General features: G+C 46.7%; 1 protein-coding gene across 1 annotated transcript; it reads left to right on the top strand.

Annotated features, from left to right (window-relative positions):
• Window positions 1-1,698: 1,698 nt before the first annotated feature.
• LOC109781548 (G-type lectin S-receptor-like serine/threonine-protein kinase LECRK2) lies at window positions 1,699-4,650 on the top strand. Its single transcript, XM_020340138.4, has one exon. It carries the CDS (start codon window positions 1,967-1,969, stop codon window positions 4,418-4,420), a length of 2,454 nt encoding a protein of 817 aa, XP_020195727.1. The 5' UTR covers window positions 1,699-1,966; the 3' UTR covers window positions 4,421-4,650.
• Window positions 4,651-21,857: the final 17,207 nt, after the last annotated feature.

The following is a 21,857-nucleotide window of genomic DNA, read 5'->3' as shown; positions in this document are numbered from 1 at the left end:
TCCTAAAGATGGGAGAGTTGATGATGATGACAATGGCGATGATTTCCGCCTCCGGGAGGGAAGTTCCCCCGGCAAAATCGATCTGCCGAAGGGCAAAAATGCTCCTTCCTAAGTTCCGCCTCGAGACGGCGGTGCTTCGTCCCGAGAGTCCACTCTTGATTTTTTCTAGGTCAAAATGACCTATATACCAAAAGATGGGCACCAGAGGTGGGCTGAGGAGGGCACAACCCACTAGGGCGCGCCTGGGCTCCCTGTCGTGCCCAGGTGGGCACCTGGGTTGTGCCCACCTGGTGGGCCTCCTCTGATAGTTATTTGCTCCAATATTTTTCATATATCGCAAAACAATTATCCGTATATTTTCAGCTTATTTGAAGATATGCATAATAGGTAACTCTGACATAGCTTTTTCAGGTCCAGAATGCAGCTGCCGGTATTCTCCCTCTTTGTGTAAAACTTGCATATTATGAGAGAAAAGACATTAGAATTACTCAATAAAGCATTATTATGTATAAAAACATTATAAATAACAGTAGAAAAACATGATGCAAAATGAACGTACCAGGGATATAAGTCTGGCGGGAGAACTTAGTTTGTCAATTTAACTAATGAAACATATACAATGCGCCACAAAGAAAATAAGAAACTTCATTTGACGATGAATCAAAAATACTTACGACAAACAACACATCTTCAATAATTAATTCAAAGACCAGCAGGGGTAGAGGATGGAAATGGCAATCAGGAATACCTTTTTTTTTTCTGCTTTGTCTTGCTTAAAATGTACTAACAGTCAGCAAGACAGAGAGGAACAGAGGATGAACTATACATCTCCAGAAGCTTGTAACAGCAATTGACCGATTCAATCCCAGCCTCATAGACTGTTCCACACAAAATCCAAGTTTCCGTAAAAAAAAAAAAAAGAATCCGAGTTTCCCACAAAAAAAGAAGAAACCCGAGTTTCCCTCAAAAAAGTGAAATCTGACTAACCACAAATTATTACTAGAAATTAAATCCTTTCTTCAGAAATTCAGGCGTAGAGAAGGGGAATTGAGTGGTCTACCTTGTTCCGCTTACCGTAGCCATGTACCGTGTTGACAGTTACTCCAATAATTTCCATTATTCCGGTAGACCAATGGGTCCAATCCTTGTGCCCCTGCCTTCACGGAAACATCAATTACAGCTTAGAAAAGGACTCGATGCCAAAAGATGCAGCACGTCACAGTCAGATGCATCCTCCGCATCATAGAAAAGGAATCGATGCCAGTGGTCACAGCTGGGCAGTTCAATGCCACTGACCTGTTACTGGTAGGCATTAGCCTACTGTTCCTGTCCTCATTACAGTGTTTGGCCGACGACCAGCTGTCACATGCCAAGTCAAGTCAAGTCAATGGAAACTCTTGAATGCCATGAGATGCGGAAGTGAGAAAAATCATAATTCATAAGTAGGAGACGATTACCAGAATTGACGGAACTTTTATTAGGATTTACAGTTCAGACTGACGGAAGACGCCTTCTGTATTGAGGGACAAATAAATTTCATTGTTTTCTCAGTTCACAAATATTTCTGAAAGAAGATTGGCACTTTTCATTTAAAATATATCTTAACGGTAATTTGGTAAAAAGACGAAGCAATCATTCTAGAAAGCTCAGAAAAGTAGCGGCAGAGGAAAGAGCATTCGGGTTCGGGAATACCTTTTTTCTGCTTTGTCTTGCATCAAGTTTAACAGTCAGCAGGGAGAACTTTCTGCGCATGACAACGAAATGTCACTGATAGGAAGAGGAATTGACCAATTCAACCCCAAGCCTCATGGACTGCTCCACACAAAATCCAATTTATGGACATGATTTTCCATGTGCCACACTGTTCCACGAAGAAGACGCGTGATGACTGACCACTGTTAAGTGCCATTCTCCAAGGGGCATAAGCTTGCTCTCATCAGTAGGGGCACCAACCAAAGCAAAAGCAATGGCAGCTCACCTCCCATGGCGCTTTCTCCAGTTCTTGCTACTGCTGCTGCTGGGGGTTTCATCTGCTGCTCAAGCACAGGTGAACATCACCCTGGGCTCCTCCTTGACGCCCCAGGGGCCAAACAGCTCATGGCTCTCGCCTTCCGGAGACTTCGCGTTCGGTTTCCAGCCAGTGGAAGGTAACACCTCCTCATACCTCCTTGCCGTCTGGTTCGACAAGATCCCTGAAAAGACTGTCGCTTGGTATGCCAAGAGCAGTCAAGATACACCGGTGCAAGTGCCATCCAGCTCTGTGCTGCGGCTCACGGCTGATGGGTTGCTCTCGCTTCGCACCCCATCTGACGGTGAGGTCTGGAGTCCCCGGGTCCCTGGTGCGGCCTACGCCAGAATGCTCGACACAGGTGACTTCAGGCTTTTCGGTGCAGATGGCAAAGCAAAGTGGGAGACCTTTGATGTCCCGGCTGATACCATCCTGCCCACACAAGTGCTTCTTGTGGGTCAGCAGGACAAGGTACTTAGAAGCCGTCTCATCGCTACGGACTACGCCAATGGCCGGTTTCTCCTAGCTGTGCAATCTGATGGTAATCTTGTATTCTATCCAATTGCCGAGCCTACCACAAAACGGTACGATGCATACTGGGCATCCAATACAGTTGGGAACGGCTCACGGTTGGTGTTCAATGAAACTGGCAGGATATACTTCACAACGACAAATGGGACACAGGTCAATATCACTTCAGCAGGGGGGGTCTCAATGGGTGATTTCTTCAATCGTGCCACGCTTGACCCAGACGGTGTATTTCGGCAATATCTCTACCCAAAGAGCAGAAAGGCCAGAAGTGTATGGAGCTTGCAATGGACGGTGGTGAGCTCGATTCCCCAGAACATCTGCCAGGCGATAAAGGAAACAAATGCTGGCAGTGGGGCATGCGGCTTCAACAGTTACTGCAGCTTCGATGGCACCCAGAATCAGACAACAGTATGCCAATGCCCAGAACATTACGAGTTCTTCGACAAGGAGAGAAAATACAAAGGTTGCAGGCCAGACTTTGAACCACAAAGCTGTTACCTGGATGAGGCAGCAGCGGTGGCCAAGTTTGAGATGACTCCCATCAATGGTGTTGACTGGCCTCTAGCCGACTATGAGGAGTACAGCCCCATAGATGAGAATGAATGCCGGACACTCTGTGTGATTGATTGCTTCTGTGCCACAGCCGTCTTCCGTGCAAGCACAAATACCTGCTGGAAGAAAAAGCTCCCTTTATCAAATGGGAATATGGCGGCAGATGTAGACAGGACAGTTCTTATCAAGGTGCCGAGGAGTAACAATTCAGAGTCCCAGCTTAGCAGCGGCTCCACCAAATGGAAGGAAGACAAGAAGTACTGGATTCTTGGGAGTTCCTTGTTTTTTGGGGGTTCTGTATTGGTAAACATTCTCCTTGGCAGTATTCTGCTCTTCGGCACTTACTGCGGTATCTCCACAACCTCCAAGAAGAAACTTATGTCATCGCAATCATCGGGTAGTTCTATATTGCCCCCAAAGATTTTCACTTACAATGAGCTGGAGAAGGCAACTAGTGATTTCCGTGAGGTGCTTGGCAGTGGTGCCTCTGGTACCGTGTACAAAGGACAGCTGCAAGATGAGCATGCGACCAGCATCGCCGTCAAGAAAATTGGAAAGCTCCAGCAAGAGACTGAGAAGGAGTTCATGGTGGAAGTGCAAACCATCGGGCAGACATTTCACAAGAACTTGGTCAAGCTTCTTGGTTTCTGCAATGAGGGAACTGACAGACTGCTTGTATATGAGTTCATGACCAATGGCTCGCTGAACGAGTTCCTCTTTGGTGATGCTCGGCCGCATTGGAGCCTCCGTGTGCAAGTTGCACTTGGAGTGGCACGAGGGCTGCTCTACTTGCACGAGGAGTGCAGCACACAGATTATCCACTGCGACATAAAACCACAGAACATCCTGCTCGACGACAACTTTATGGCGAAGATTGCAGACTTTGGCCTGGCGAAGCTTCTTCGAGCCAATCAGACACAAACATACACCGGCATCCGGGGTACTCGAGGTTACGTTGCCCCAGAGTGGTTCAAGAACATAGGGATCACTTCCAAAGTTGATGTTTACAGCTTTGGGGTGATCCTGCTGGAGCTTGTATGCTGCAGGAGGAATGTGGAGCTAGAGATCGCCGATGAAGAACGTTCGATACTGACTTACTGGGCAAACGATTGTTACAGATGTGGGAGGATTGACTTGCTGGTGGAAGGTGACGATGAGGCAAACTTCAACATCAAAAAGGCAGAGCGATTCGTGGCTGTCGCCCTTTGGTGCCTCCAGGAGGAGCCGACTATGAGGCCAACCATGCTTAAAGTGACACAAATGCTTGATGGAGCAGTGCAGATCCCCACGCCTCCGGATCCCTCTTCCTTCATCAGTTCACTTCCGTAGTGCCTGCTTGTTAACAAATAAGTGTAGCATGAAGCAAGACTATGCAATACACGGGTAATATGATACTGTTTTCATTTGAAGCTTCAGAATTAATGGTAAATATAGTATTCAGGAACCTATGTTTAGCTGAACAATAGCATCACAGATGCATCTGTATCTTTTCTTTTTTTGCGACACATCTGTATCCTCTTTTCATAATGCGTATGTATATCTATTTATTTGCTTATTTATATCTCTGAACCTGTTTTTGTCATACATTCTCTACACTAGAAAAGGGGTAGAGGTGAATACGTAATACATATGGTTAGTAACTAATAAAAGTTTCCTACAGCTACATTGTCTGGGCCACTGGCGTCAAACAGTCCTTCAATAGCTACCTTGATATGTAAGCAGCGAATCAAGAAATTTTTCTATTATAGTTTGAAGACATTAGCTACCTTGTATTTCAGGCACTTACATCCAGCTGCAACAAATAGCACCATGATACTTCTGTTTTTTCTTCAGAAAATGCATCGTTATCTGTATTCATATGCCTAAATGTATCTTTGATGAATCCATTTTATTCAAACATTCCCAACAACTGAAGGGAGTCGGATGTAAATAGGCATGGGCTGGTGTCGAACATCCCATACAATCTTGCTAATAGTAATATGCAACCGCTGAATCAAGAAAAATGTTTTTACTAGCATATTTTGAGTACTTACAGAACAACATTGTATTCTCCAAAAAAAAGACATGAAAATTATTACTATGCACTGTCAAAATTCAGAGGGTAATACTCTCTGAATTATTGGGGATACCTATAGCAATGCAGACAGTAATTAGCTACAGATGTACTCCAATAATCTGCACTGTCAATACGCTCCAAACAAACAAACGCCCAAATATGCTGGTACTAGTGGACAGTATTAGTGGGGAATTAGTGAGAATACTCTGTGTTAGTGGACAGTATTAGTGGGGAATTAGTGGGCAATACTCTGCACTGTCAACATTCAGAGGGTAATATTTTTTTCGAGGGTAATTCAGACAGTAAATGGCTACATTGGCTATAGTAAAACAAGCAAACGCCTTCGTTCCGACTGATTGCCAGCAGCATGGTACTTCCATTCACTCACTGAATTTCACCAAAATTAGGGGGGTAAAAAATCCCCCAACGCCCAAATCGAGGGGCTCTCCACTCCCCGTCGCCAGTTTTCCACGAGCGGGATTCGGAAGCGGCAGCTGCTTCACCTCTGATTCTCCCACACGCATCCACAGAGCACTCGACAAACGGCGCAAGAAATCGAAATAAGAAAAAAAACAGATGCCAAGAACTGGGAACTCAGGAGCAAAGCGGCAGGGTTGGGGTCCTACGGATGGGGAGAAGAGACGCACCCAGGGCAGGGCCAGGGCAGCCCGGCGACGCGCCGCCGCCGCCACCGGAAGCGGAGCGGCCGAGAAACAACGGCCATGGGAGAAATTTTTTTTTTTGAGGTACCATCCGAGATTTTATTACTCGCTGGAGGAAACGGGGAGATTGGATTCTGAGAAGAGTACAAAGCAAATCTGAGCCGTTTGATCGGAGATTTCTGTCTGTTTTATCTCAATTATTACAAAAATCAAATCTCAGCCATCTGTATCCGAAATAAAAAATAGTCTACCGAATAATAAAGAAATCTAAAGTTCCTGATCTTTTAGTACTTACATGTTTATTTTGGAACTCCATTGGACTCCATCAGAAATAGGCAATGTGATACAGTCCAGTGGGTGAACACTAAGAGTATCTCCAGCCGTTGGCACCCTAGAAGGCGCTAAAAATCGCCGCCTAAGGGCGTACCGGCACTAACTGCGTGCTGGGGGCGTGATGCTCCCCGGTCGCCGCGCCCACGTTTCTTTTTGAAAAACAAATTAAATCCGGCACAAACAAGGCGCAAATTCAACCAAACTTCGGCGAGTTCATAACATATTTAAAATATTTTACAAAAGAAGAAAAAAAACACTACTAGACCCGCCGTCGCCCTCGCCGTTCCTCGCCGCCCGCCACCCTTGAATCTCTACATGCCGAGGAGCCTGTAGAATTGCGTGTCGTCGCCGTCGTCGTCGTCGTCGTCGCCTCCTCCGCGGCCGCCGTCCCTGCTGCTCCCCTGGACAGGGTCGCCGACGCGCGACGGGTGGGACGGTCCGGGGGCGTCCTCGTCCTCGTCGCTGTCGAGGATCACCACGCCGTTCTCGTCCTCGCGCCCACGCTGGCGGGCGGCTATCTCCTCCAGGGCTCGGCGCTACCGGACCATCTCGTCGCGGAGGTAGTCGTCCCGCGCCCACCTTAGGGCGTCCTCGTCAGAGAAGCCGCGCCGGACTATGGCCTCGTACTCCGCGGGGAGGCCGGGCTCCACCTTCGGCCTGACGAGCCGGGTAGAGGTGGGGGAGGACTTAGCGATGCGGACGCCGGAGTTGCGGGTGCGCTGGCTGACCGGCGTGTCCTGTGGCTCCGGCTTGATGGGGAGGAGGGAGAGAGAGCCGGACGAGCGGCCGGACGAGGAGGAGGACGCCCCCGGTTCCATGCGTCTCGGTGTCCAGTCCATGTTATCTTTCGGCCTTCTCAGAGCCCATTTATTCTTGGGCTCATTTCCAGCATTCGGTTACTTACGGCCCATTACTGTCATTTTCTGCTTGTGGGCCAAATTCAGCCCGTCGTTATAGTCGGCCCGTTTGTGGTCCGTTAATACGTTGGGCTGTTTTCATAGCGTCATCAAATACGGCCTATTAACGATGGCCCGTTATGGTCGGCCCATGAACGGACGATTCCAACTCTAGCCCGTTTACGGCCATAATGCGGTCTGTTTGGCCCATGTTTGGCCAATCGATCATACGGCCCGTATAAGGCCCATTGATGATACGACCCGCAGAAGGCCCATTGTTTCTATGGCCCGTAGAAGGCCCATTGTTTCTATGGCCCGTAGAAGGCCCACTGTTTCTACGGCCAGTAGGAGGCCCAGTGTCACTACAGTAAATATTAGCCCATGGTTATTGTGGCCTAGTTTTAAAAAATAGGTTATTGCAGCCACTAGCTAAACGCGGAAAAAGAACTGCAATGACTACAAGCAAACAAATAAACAAGACAACAAGGAAATAAATAAGCAAGCAACTAACGCTAGGCTATCACGGCTATTACACATATTACATCCACTGGGCATCAAAGTTCGCCACCAATGCAAATATAGGGAACAAAGCAGCATATCATATACACTGGTTGTCAAAGTTGGCGACCAGCGCAAATAAACGCCGCAGCAAAACAAATCCAGAACTGAAACCACTTCAGAAGATCTCAAGAAACAATATCCTGGGTACCCATAATGCTGGCAAGATGCTTAGCAAGCTTATTAACTTTCTGTTGTTTGGCGCTTAAATCTTCCAGCGCTTGCTGTTGCACCAGAAAATATGCATCTGAATTCTACAGGGACTTCCTCAGTCCTTCATCTTCCTGTCGCAGCACATCTGATCGATGTCTTTCAACTTGAAGTTGAGACTCAAGAAGACGAACTGATTCAGGCAGCGAGTTCGAAGAGCTTGTGCCAGCAGTAGTGGCCAGTAGCTCGAACACTACATCAAGAAAGGACTTTTGGGTTCCCTCACTGTCGTCAAGATAGTTTTTATCAGCTTTCTTGGAGACCAAGAGGGATGTCTCACTATCTTGAACCTTATCTGCATTACTTCCTTTACCATTGGATAACGCGGTACTGTTCTCCAATATTTTGTCCGCATTCTAAAATAGAAACAAGAAGACACATCACATGTTTACCATGTTGTATATGAAACTCATTTTGGTAAATGAGTTCAGTAGTAAAGTGGACAGGATAACAGCATGAAGCAAACATATATCTATGTAGCATGGTCACTTTATGGTCTATATCATTCTAGTTTTTGTTGCCAAATCAAGATAGAGACACCGTTCAAATAATATTTGTTCAAGACAAAGCAGAATAGACATAATATAAGTGTGGGTAACTATAGAGCAATAACAACACTTGTAATGTGCATGACATGAGAACATAACTGTTTATTCAATTGAAACTGAAATCAACATAGAGCAGGTTACAATAGCAAACCAGTTAAAGAAACAGGTTAAAACATACCTGTTGCGCCATTGGAGTTTCAATTCCATCCTTCAAATTTAAAAATAGTTGGTATGAGTAAATACAGTAATGCAAGAGCAAAGGAGTATGAACCATAGCTACAGAACCTGACCTGAGAACAAATCTTCTTCTCCTTTAAGCGTTGAGTTGGGATTCGGAGTGGTGGTCCTCGTGCTTTGGTCACTGCAGTTCCCTTACTATCTGCTCGTGTTTGGGTGCTCTGTGGTGGAGACGGTGCTGTGTCAACTGGAACTGGGTTACTATCTGCCGGGGTTGGGGTTAGAAGGGGTGTAGCTGGTTCTCTGTCCAACTGGGTAGGGGTACAATCTGCGAGAGTCTGGGTTATGTGTGGTGGATCTGGTCCTTGGGCAAGTACAACCATGGTTCTATCTGCATCAACTGGTAGCACTATCTTTTCTGAAGACCGTGTTGTTACTCCCTTAGATACTGCCATCACGCTCTCCAATTCAAATGGCTGATTAACAAGAAAAGTAATTGAAAGTATAGACATTGTATGATAGACAGGTGCAATGGATAGTGGGGAATAAAAGAGGGCATGAAATAATTCATATTTATGTTGTCTAACCAAACAGGATAGCATGACACAATTTCACATATATGATGGCTAACTAAACAGGATAGCATGACACAATTTCACATTATGATGGCTAACTAAAAAAGATGGAAAGACATAGTTCAAAATATGAGACTATGTAAACAGGATGACATGACATAACTATATAATGTGTTTATTAAATAGGTTGGCATGCCATAATTCACATACATTCACGGATAGAATGCCATAATTCATAATATGATGACTGTAAACACTAAATATGATGAGATGATATAACTATATGATGTCTTTATTAAATGGGTTGCCATGCCATAATTCAGATAGATGATGTGTATGTACTATGTAAACATGATGGCATGATATAATTCAAATATATGATTTATATAGTAAGCAAGTAAGCAGATGGCAATCCATATATGATGTAAAAACTAAGCAATGCAAGACAACATGCATGACATGGGTAATATAACCCTGCCAAGTTTGAGCATAGACCTCAGGGGGGAAATAGGACTGGTCATCAGTCTCTGAATCCTCCTCTGAGGAGCTCTCTGTAACCAGCAAGATGTCTGCTTCAGCATGTAGCATTGTCTGCTCTGAATACCTTGTTTTCACTCCAGATACTTCCATCACCGCTTCAAATGGCTGATGCACAGGAAGAGTAGTTGAATATACCAACGTTGTCGACAAATGGAACACGTAATACAAAAAAATGATAGCATGATATAATTCACATACATGATGATTGGCTAAACAGCATGGAATTGCATAATTCACATATATAATGCCTTTGCAACAAGATAGCATTGTATAATTCACATATATAATGTCTTGCAACAAGATGGCAATGCATAATTCACATATATGGTAATTAGACACTGAACAAGTGGCATTCACACAAAGCATGTCTAAACTAATCAAATGACATAGCAATGCGAGACACCATACACACGATATGAGCAACATAACCCTGCCAAGTTAGAGCATACACCTCGAGGTGGGGGGAATAGGACTGGTCATCTGTCTCTGAATCCTCCTCTGAGGAGCTATCCGTAACCAGCGAGATATGCGCTTCGTCAGATAGCAGAGTCTGCTCTGAAGACCTTGTTTTCACTCCAGAATTTGCCATCACCGTGTCAAATGGCTGATGCATACGAAGAGCAGTTGAATGTACTAACATTGTTGACAAATGTAATATGTAACGAAAAAAGGATGGCCTGATATAATTTACATATAAGATGACTGGCTAAGCTGGATGGCATTGCAAAATTCACATATATGATGCCTAGCTAAACAAGATGGCGTTGCATAATTCACATAAACGATGAATAAACTAAACAGATGGCATTCGCACAAAGGATGTCTAAACTAAGCAGATGACATATTTGATGTATAAAGTAAGCAATGCAAGACACCATATGCATGATATAACCAACATCAGCATGCCAAGTTAGAGCGAAGAACTCAGGGGGTAAATAGGAGTTGTCTTCTCCTTCCGAATCCCCCTCAGAATAGATATCTTCCTCTCGATTATAATCCGAAATGCGTGGAGGGGAGCTGCCTTTGCGCCTACCATGGAGCGATGTCTACATGAAATTTTATTGCCACGCAAGGCTCGTCTCTTTTGCTCTACATGTTCAGTTCCATTGTTTACAATAACTGTCATGCATAGGAATAAAACATAGTGAGATTATGTAAGGAGTGCATGTAGAAATCCAGAGTGATGGTAGCAACCTGTGGATAGACCCAAAACCAATAATAGCAGGCAGATAATGGCTTCAGTTAAAAAATACAGATAATGGCTTCTTTACTATTTGTTTCCCACCCAACATGAAACTCATAGTAGACACCGGAGATTAACCAGATGGTAGATAGATACTATTGATAGCGGCGCCGATATGTAGCCCACAACCATTTAAAAACTCAAGTTTGACCATTAGTTTGGAGCTGACTCAGAGTCTAATCGGTGAACAGGACGATAAAGTAGCATGTAATATTAAGTGATGCATAACGTAAGCAGACACGAAAGAGTGCGACCTCTCTTGCAGACCCGTGTAGTCCTCGAGGTCATCTGCTCGGTTGATGATGGTAATGCAGTTTTCATGGCTACCAGCGGCGGGGAAGAAGATCTGAGGCGGCGAAAGACAGTCTGGAGGCCGGATCCCTGCTGTGCTGGACCCTTCTGTCGTTGGAGCAGCTGAGCTGGGGTGGACGACGGCGCAGCAGGAGCGGGACAAACCACGCAAGGTTTTCTTTGACAACTATCTGTAAGAGAAGTAATTCTGTAAGGGCTCGTTTTAATTGGAGGATTCCAAAAATGCAGGGATAGGAAATAGACAGGAATAGGATAGGAATGCACGTGCAAAACAGAGAATTTAAAAACACAGGATTTCTGCCAATCTGGGTGTTTGATTCACAACAATTGGAGGATCAAAGGATGCAAAGAAGCATGGTGAGATTAAGTCAAACCATAAGAAAATGTACGGTTATAATGCTATTATGCTACTATCTCTTAGTCTTGTGCTTCATGAATAGGAATTTGAAAAGGAGGACAAGTGAAAATTAAAATTCCTACGTTTTTTCTTTCAAGGAGACACTAAAGGAACAAATCCGTGTGCTCAGTGGACAATATATATAACATGTAGAGTAAAAAAGAGATGCAACAAGTGTACAACCTCTTTGGCGAAGCCATGTTGATCTCAGCGTGAGTGGGTTGGCCGGGGAGGATGCTCCGGCTGACTTTGCTATCGGAGGAGGGGAAGAAGATCTTAGGCGTCTGGAGATGGAGCCCGAGGTATTGCTCCGCTGTGATGGAGGGTTTCGTCGTTGGAGCAGCTCCGGTGAGTTGTACGACGCCGAGGCTGAAGCAGGACAAGAGAGACAACGAACAACGTTAACCTGAGTGGAATTCTAATAGCATCTCCAATACATGACGTAAAATACATAACCACAAAGTGCTAGATGTAAAATACATCAGCCGCTCATCTCTGAACTTAACTGTCGAAACTGAACTTAACTTTCGAAACCGAACTTAACTGTCGAAACTGAATTTTGCTGTCGAAACTGAATTTTGCTGTCGAAATTGAACGCACTAGCAAGGTGAGGCTACACGTCGGTTGACTGGCTTTTTCATCTCTGGTCAGTCGATTTTGCAGCCGTTGGATACGAAATCAAGGGCCTGCTGTTCATCTTCAACCTCCACCCCCCTGAGCCGCCAGCCACCACCGGCCAAACAGCAGCACCCCGCCGCCCGCGGCCGGCGGTGCGCCGCCCCGCCCGCCCCGAAAACACACCCCACCGCCGGTCCGCCGCCGCCCCGGCCATCCCTCTAGGCCCCCCCCGTGCCGAGCTTTTTCTCCGGCGATCCCCACGCCACCGCCCCGCCAACGCCTCGCCACCGCCGGCGACCACCGCCCCCCATCCTGAACCCTAAGATAGATAGTGGGGTACCTCCCCGGCGAGCCCCCTCCCCGCTGCGGCTGGTTCTTCCTTCACCCCGGCGAGCCCCCCACCCCCTGAAAATCGACTGACCCAAAAGTCGATTCAGTCGACTGAAGTGTAGCTAAATCGGAGCAGCATCGCAAGCAAGAGCAAGAGCAGCAGCGCGAGCAAGAGCAATAGCAAGAGCAGACCAGGCAGACCAGGTGCCCTCTAACGTTCCGTAGGCTAGTCGCCCTATATCTTTGACTTGCACACACACAATTTCGATGGCTCTCTTCATCGATCTCGCACCCACCCACTTGATCCTCTCTTCGACTCTATCGATAGCTATGACCCCTCCCTCTCTTCTCGTGGATTGCCCGACCCTCTATCTATGATATGGATAGGCCTCCATTTCATACACATTGCATGCAAAATTTGGTTTGAGATGTCATCGACACATATTCCCACAAATAATTCACGAAATCAACCCCCCACCCCAAAACAAAAAACACTCACGAACGCGGTTTGTATCTCTCACACACACCCACGTAGGTGGGGGACGTGCACGAAGAGAAGAGGTGCATGCAAGGCGCACGTACTCCCGTCTCTTTCCCAACCACACCCGCGCGGGTACACGGTGGAGCTCATTTCTGTACGAAAAAGGCAGCCCACGTGGTAATTTGGCACGTGTACTGGTTGTCCACTTGGCGGAGGGAGGATCGTCTACCACGGGTGAACAAACAAATTGCGACTTGACGTGTTATGTTAAAAAAAGAGGCAATCCATGTGGGGCCTACCTTAGAGGCAAGGCTCTATACATTGGAGTACTTTTGATGTGTCCCGTCAACTCGTAGAACGAGGAGAAGCTTGCTTAGTACGCCGTCTCCCCCGCCCACGGGCGCGGTGGCTCGCAGGATGAGGTGAAGCTTGCTCCGCCTTACGCCCGCTCCCTCGCCCATGCGCGCGGTGGCTCGCAGGACGAGGAGAAAAATTTACTACTCCATCCGTTTATCCTCGTCCCTACTACCTTGGTTATAGTGATTATATCATATTGTTTGGAATATATATGTCCTTTAGTATATTTCAATATGAACTAGTAGTACATACTCCAAACACTGATGTATATAGACGTATTTTAGAGTGTAGATTCACTCATTTTGCTCCGTATGTAGCACTCTCCCTTGCCCCTCGACCCTCGCCCACGTGGTGGACGTGCAGCAAGTCATTCGGTCTCATATAGCCAGAACGATATATACTGCACTACCATTATTGCTCGACTTCCCGAAGAGGCGAAGAGCTAATCGCAAGGTTAATATTTTGGAGATGCCAAGCGCAAGGTTATAGGAGAATGAGTAGTAGGTGCCGCGTCATTTATAATTAAAGTTTTTTTCTTCAGTGGCACGTACGCAATATGATAGGTTCATATGGAGAGAAAAGGAAACTGCTCCACTATATACATAGTCAGGATGGGCCAGCCTACACGGTTGCTTGCTGGGGTTGCTCTCTTCACACTCTCTCGCACAAAACGACTGTGGCCACATCTCTAACATCCCGGTGCATCACGTCCGCTTGGGGAAGGGGTGGATGCTTAGTGTAGATGCGGTGGCCGTCGCCGACGGCGAAAACCCACTGTCGGCACGTCCCGATCAGGGGTCCCCGCCATTCTCTCTCACAAAGCCGGTGAGGTTGCCTTTGTCCCTTGCTCACTGCCGCGACGTGGGCAGTTGCCGCCTCCCGCCGCCCTCCTCAAGGTTGAGCTACGTCCCTCAGGTACAACTCCCTTTACAGCCGGCTTGCACCACTGCTCCAGCTGCCCACATCACTCCCTGTGGATATTTCTCTACTTCTTTGCCCCGCACATACCTCTACTGGCTTCTACGCACTGTATTTGTGATGAGTTTATGTCTCATCAACTAGTCCCAGTAATCTTATTCTAATCACGCTTCTTCAATTTCTTTGCCACAGGGATGCTCATCTCGATTTTGGTGAAACTGCACAAAATGATCCGATGGTCAAAAGGTTGCAAACTTCATTTATTAGGAAGCTCGAACGTTGCCAGCAAATTGAAGCCTGGTCAGGGTTCACGGTTCAAGGGCTACGGACTGCATGGATCGTTTTTTTTTCTTTAGCTGCCTCTGTTCCAAAATAAGTGTCAACTTTAGTAGTAGTACAACTTTGTACTAAAGTTTGCACAAAGTTGATACACTTATTTTGGAATGGAGGGAGTACATATTTGCTATGATCTGTCAATCATTGAGATGCAATAGCATGCATGTTATTCTCCTTTGTATTTGATGAAATGTTGCAACGGGCAACCTTGGACGCAAGATACATGTAACAGAAGCTGGAAGCTTCATAGCATTGTACAAATTTATCTCGCTGATAAATTACAGTACGTACTATACTAGTACTTCCTCCGTTCCTAAATATAAGTCTTTGTAGAGACTTCACCATGAACCACATGCGGATGTATATAGATGCATTTTAAGTGTAGATTCATTCATTTTGTTCCGTATGTAGTGGAATCTCTACAAAGACTTATCTACTAGTAATAGCTAGCCCCCACTACTAGGAATTCTCTATCCTCTCCTTGAGCCACATCATCAAAATTGATGTAGCCGTTAGATGAAGTAAATCAGTCCATAATAGCCGTCTGATCTAGACGTTGAGAGGCTCCGCACTAAGCCACATGCAAGCATGCAGAAATACCGTGGCACATGCATGTGAGTGGGTTTTAAATCACATCAACATGTCTGCATGCAAGCATGCACCGGTAGCATGCATGTAAGTGAGCTTTTAAGTCCCATTAGCATGTCAAAAATAAAAATATAATCCCATTATGCAGTAGGAGTTGGCTGATCTTTTTTCCTTACGTGGGATGATCTAAATGATGATGGGAGTTTATTTAGTTTGGCTACCACATTTGTCATGCGGTTATAGAGTTTTTTTAGTTCTATGAAATCGATAATTTTGCGCAGAGAGATATACCGCTGTTCCGCGACAACGCGCGGGGACTCATCTAGTAATATTTAGGAACGGAGGGAGTACTATGTAAAGAGTTAGGTGTCGCACGGTGATAGTGTGAGGTGGGCCATGTAATCACTGAGCCTGTGTGTTTTCACTACTCTTGCACGCCTCCGCTGTAAGAATGGAGAAAATTGTAATCTAGTAGTAGTACCTCCTTTCGCCGAAAGCGTGGGACATCCAGCAGTCCTACCACCTTAGTAATAAAGACCAATGAGCCGTCAAATCACATAGACCCAGCAGTAAGTTGGATGGACGAAGCAACCATCTCTCTTGCGCCAGTGAGAGGTCGCGTCCGCTCTGCCCGGGCATGAATGCGGCACCGATTCTTTGGAGCGGCGCTGACCGTTTCGGGAAGGAAGCGCGCGCGGGCGATGGAGGGGCTTTGGGTGGGCCAGGCTGGTCAGGAGCGGGCGTGGCAGCTGTCCGCATGTCCCTACCGGACACGCCCGGAAACGAGAGGATGCACGGACACTCGCGGCTAAAATCGTACACTACACAACATCTCTCTGTAGGAGTAGGTCGATCTGTCGCTCTCTCTAACACACACATGCTGTTAAACACACACACACACACACACACACACACCTTGGTCCCGTTGCACCTTCTAACGTGACTTATTACACCTAGACGGAGGGAGTAGTAAGTATACGAGATACGGTGGCACACTGACTTAAGTCGAATACAAGTGCCCAAAATTTGTGTGCATGTTATAATAATGATTCACTTAAAATATTACGTGAGCGAACAGAGGGATCAATTGGAGAGTGTTCCCGAGCAGTAGCGAGATGTGTGAGGTAAGATACATCGCTGGCGCTTTTAATTTTTCTTATTAATTTGTTTGTTTCACCCTCTGACTGGTGGGACCCAACGTACTACGTGGAGAGAGGTAAGGTGACTAAGGCTGCATTATTTCTGCACCACTGTGGATAGTCTTACCACCAAAGCCACATGACACGATTATGATTGAAATCCCAATGACTCCCACACACAAAAAAACACGGCATGCTTGTCACACGAATGCAGGAATGTATAAAAGGTTATTTCCCTCTCGTTGAACATAACGGGAGGGTTGTGCAGCTGGTTAGCCTGTTCGCTCATCAAACTTGAGGTCTCGGGTTCGATAACTACACTTGAGCATAATTTGTGCCAGGAGGATTCTTTGACTGGTCAAAATGTTTTCTAGGGTTTGCATGCTTCACACTCTTTCTCCAGTATATATATACACGCTGGAGCCTCAGCGCTTGTAGTTTCTCTCTTCACACTCTCTCGCCCTCTCCCGCTGGAGCCTCAGCGCTTGTAGTTGCTCTCTTCACACTCTCTCGCCCTCTCCAGATCTAAACAAGACTTTGTTGGCCTCTCTCTCCCCTCACTGCTGCTCAAAGAGCCGGCAGGATCCGTCCACGGGAAGGGAAGGAGGCTTAACGCTGTCGCCGTCGGCGAGGGACTACCGGCGCAGCTGTTCAATTTCGACCCAGCGGCGGCGCGGGAGGGCCTCCGACCCCTTCTTCTTCGCCGCCGTCCCGTCGCCCACCGAACCACGCCCCAAGAACCTTAAGGTATAATTTACTTACTCCACATGCATTGCTCTAGCTGCATGTATACCATGAATCTGGGACGTGGTTCAAAGAGGAAAGGAGTGGGGGAAAGTAGTGGGAAAAGTTGTATATAGCATGAATCTAGGACGTGGTTCAAAGAGGAAATGAAGGAGGAAAGTTGTATAGCATGAATCCAGGACGTGGTTCAAAGAGGAAAGGAATGGGGGAAAGTAGTGGGGAAAGTTGTATCGCATAAATCTAGGACGTGGTTCAAAGAGGAAAGGAAGGGGCAAAAGTACTAGTTCAAAAAGGAAAGGAAGGGACAAGGCTGTAGAGTTTGAGCAGGACTAGATTTGCTGCGCTCACATAGGGAAAGGTGTCTAAAGATAACAAAACTGGGACCAACACAAATATGCTCCTTGGTTGTTTGTTCTTTGTTGCAACAGACTGTGCATGACCACAGTACATCGGTAGATGCACATGGTGCTGGTGCGTCCACTGTCCCGTGCAACTCATTAGCTATTGTTAATCTAAGGCCCTGTTTGGTTAAAAACTCCCTAGTCCCTACCTGCTTGGTTCCAGGGACCAAACATGGACTAGAGGTTACTAAATGACATTCTACCCCTAGTAATGAACTAATCGAGACAAGGTGCAATGCGTGGCAGGGGCAACTGTTGGAAAAAGTCCCAAAAAGACTCCCTCGGGGTCTTCTTTCTTTAGTCCCAAATGCCCACTTTTAGTCCCTAAAAGTCCCTCCTGTTTGGTTTAGATGGGACTGACACGGAGTTTTTTTAGCCCCTACACCAAAATGTCCCTGTAAACAAACACCCTCTAATAATGCCGCTGGAAAATTGATGCAATGCCACAGTTAAAAGCAAATTACATGTTTAACGAATTTTATTGTTAATATAATCTCTATGTTAATATTAATCAATGCCACCATTTGAGAAATGCTACTGTCTTGCTTTCTTTCCCATTTAGATAAGGTAGATGCTTCTTTTTGTTGGCTTCTGTGTCATCCACCGTTATTGACCACTAACTGTTTCCTTTGCACCTCTGTGTAAACAGGGTTATCTACTTCACCTCATTGCCATTGTGACCTTTTGTTGCACTGCACAAAACACTTTTGTTTTAAGAGTGTTTTGTGCAGTTCAACCAAAATGTCACACCGACAACGTTGCTTGATCTTAGTGGAACTGCACAAGAGGAGATCTTACTTCCTATCCGTTAAGGCGAATTTGGTTCAGATCTTCTTCTTGTGAGTTGTTTGAATTTCGCATCATGAGAGGTCAGTACTAGCCTTTTTTCACATGATTCTGCAGTGTGCTTTCATATGTTGTGCTACTTGTACGGTAATGTTGCTTGATTTTAGTGAACTGCACAAATGGAGACAAGACTTCCAATCTGTATGTGCACTGTAATATCCCATTGATGTAAGATAAGGATATTTCACAACTGTTGGCCTGTATTTTGCCACTTTCATCAGAAAATTAAGTTTAGTACTATACTTGTGCTCCCTAATTGACATGCCAAATCTTACATTGAAGGCGAAGCTTGTCTGTTATTGAACCAAGTGATGAAGGGGAAGAACAAGCGGAAGAAAAACAAAAATCAACTCCCGGTGCTGTAATGAAGCACTGGAACTGTGATGACACAAGTAATGATATAGTTTTGCACCTTAATTTATTGCTATGGCTGGAACGAGCAATTATTTTGCCACTGATTTGATGCCACTCTTAATGTAATATGTAATTATCTCTACTTGTGCAAACAGGGATCTTCTTTGAAGATACCATATATTTTAGTGGAACTGCATAAGAAGATGTTGGAAACATTAAACTAATCGAGGAGTATATAGTAAGCATGGCCACCATCGTAGATAGCAACAGATGGTTCCGGTGAAGTGCTTCATCTGTATGCTCTACACAATAAGCCTCCTGACAAAGGTTGGTACTCGCCCACTGATTTCATCCATATGATTGAGCTTTGTCATCTCTATTGGTGTTGTGCTACTGTTTAGATACTGTCATGAAAAAGTGGTATTGTCCTTGAGAAGTGCTTCATCTGTGCTGTTTTAAATATTTCCTTTCCTTTTTTTTCCGAGCAAGCAGGGATGCTAGCATTTAGTAGTCCTCTTGTCTTTGCACAACAGGATCATCTTCCTCTGAAGAAGAATATGGAGTACGTGAAGTGACTAGTTCCGATTATGCCAGGATGAAGAAGCCCTGTCTATCTTCTCATCAGAAGGAGCAGTTGAAGGATGGTTACATTACTCCCCACAAGACCAAACTAACTTCAACTCAGAAGGACTGGCAAATCTCCATTTTTTTGCTGTGATGTGCGAGTACAATGTTGTTCAAGGATTCTTTCTGGTGAGTTCCATTTTTCTAAAAGTGTGCTCTACATGGACCATGTATGTGCCTGTTGAAACTGTCAACTCATAGTACAGTTTGCTTTATACTAATCACTTTTTTGTATTTGTGCAAACAGGGGTGCTCAGCTTGATTTCAATGGGAACTGCACAAAATGATCATGAATACATCGAATCATTCATTTCCACCACAAGAAAGGAGGTGCCGATAAGTTCAAGGCGTTGCAACATATAAGGGCGAAATCATACAAGCTACGCGCGAATTTGGTTGATTTTGGTGGAACTGCACAAAAAGAACAGCTGGTTTATTTAGCACGAGGTGCCATGTCAATGTCCGAACTGATGGCAAACCCTGCCCATTCCACAATCGTAGGCATTTGATATTTTGGAATGGGACAACCTTGTCAAATTTTGCTCATTGATTTTAGCAAGACATGCGTTTGATATTTTCGAATGGGACGCCCTTTGCTGTCAGCAGCGTCGATCAATTTTTTCTTTATTCTTTAGTTGTGAAGTAAATATTGCCTCTGACATGTGAGTCGCTGAGATGCATAATCATCGATTGTTTTGAATGTTCTCTATGAATTACCAGGCCTGTGTGTTTGATTGCAATGTACAGAAACGCTAAAAAGCTGCTCAAACTCTTTGTACTCCTTCTGTTCCTTTTTACTTCGCACATTGTGAAAGTGCATACTTTTTTGTATAAGATTGGTCAAAGTAGAGATACTTTGACTGCAGACAAAACTTGTATGCAGACTAGAAAGGACCGGAGGGAGTACATGTGAAACTGCTGCAAACGAGGTGATCACCCTGGGAATAATGCTAGTACGTATTGTTTTGCATGTTCATCCAATGCCAGTGATACAGGAATTCGAACAAATCGAAATAAATTCATTCATACACGATCGGATTTCATATAAACATGCCGGATTTCATTACATTTCATACATTCTTCAACTAAAAAGGGGTGCGCTGGAGGTATAATTAATTAACCGAAGCTACCCACCTGTGTCCCGCTGAGCCGAACAGAAGCTTAAGTGACTTAACTGCAGGTGCAGTTGCGTAACTGACATGTGGCCTGTTGGGCCCACGTGTCAGTCAGCCAACTGCACCAGCAGTTAAGTAGAAGCAGCGTTCTTCTCCAGCGCAGCTCTCCGACTCCATGTCGCCGCCAAGAAGCTAACCAGCCGTCAATGGTCAACCCGCCTAGCTTGGCTACAACCGGAGGGTAGCAGCGGTGGCCTTACTTGGACCCGAGCGGCGGCGACCTACCGTGTTCTACTCTTCCTCGTTTTCTGTGTGGCGCGGCCACATTGGCAGCGGGGCGGGGCCTCGGCGGAGCTGGCGATGTCCTCTGTCTCATTGCCGGCGGGCGGTGCCTCAGCGGAGCGGTGGAAATCCTCCCCCATGTTGCCGGCAGGGTGGGGCCTCGGCTGAGCCGGCGATGTCCTCTGCCTCGTTGTTGGCGGGGCGGGGCCTCGGCTGAGCCGGCAGTGTCCTCTGCCTCGTTGTTGGCGCCGCGGGGCCTCGGCGGAGCAGGGCCTCGTCCATGCCAGCGGAGCGGGGACTTGTCGGAGCCGGCATTGTCCTCTGCCTCGTCCTCGGTCTCGCCAAACAGCGCCTCACCCGCTTCATCGTCCTCCTTGCTAGCCTCTTTGTAGGCGGCCGCAGCCTCCGCCACCCGCATGTGGTACCACTAGCGCTCGAGGCGGCCCTTGCGGGCGGAGCGGTACGAGTCGAGCAGCGCCTCCTGCTCCGCCCGCTCCGCGGCGATCTGCTCCTCCGCCTGCAGGTGCTCCTGGTGGAGATGGTGGTTGTAGGCGGCATCGGCCTGTGCCTCCCGGAACTGCTCCTCACGCATCTGCCTCACCCTGTCCATATATTGGGCACGGGCCTCGCTGATGGTCATGGTGCAATGCACCGGCGAGGATGGCGCAGAGGAGGGGGTTGGCGCCGGATCGTTGACTACCATGTTCTCCATTGGGACGTCGTCGTCCTCCGGCTGCCTGCCGGCCAGCCGGTCGACAGCAATGGCTGCCATCTCCTTGTGGTCCGTCGTCCGCCCATCCCGAAGAGCGCTGGAGCGCGAGGAAGCCATGGTGGGCAGTAGTGGTGTGGACAGGAGAAAGGGAACGGCTGCGGATGACTGCGGCTATGGCCGGCGCAACAGTTTATATAGCAATGGTGGGCGGGCGGAGGGATGGACATGTGGCGCCGGAGTAGCCGCCTTGGCAACCGCGTATCATTAATGTGGGCGACATATGGACGGACGAACGGCACTTGTGTCGTTTGAAGGTGGAGCAATCGCCTGCACCGGGAAGCGGGGCGGGCGGCGCTGACTGTTTCGGGCGGAAAGCGCGCGCGGGCGAGGAGATGACTTTACTTGGAGAGGATG

This window comes from Aegilops tauschii, chromosome 2, assembly GCF_002575655.3.
Source record: "Aegilops tauschii subsp. strangulata cultivar AL8/78 chromosome 2, Aet v6.0, whole genome shotgun sequence".
NCBI classification, from domain to species: domain Eukaryota; kingdom Viridiplantae; phylum Streptophyta; class Magnoliopsida; order Poales; family Poaceae; genus Aegilops; species Aegilops tauschii.
Note: the sequence above shows the minus strand (reverse complement) of the source record. Positions and strands in the feature narration are given on the sequence as shown.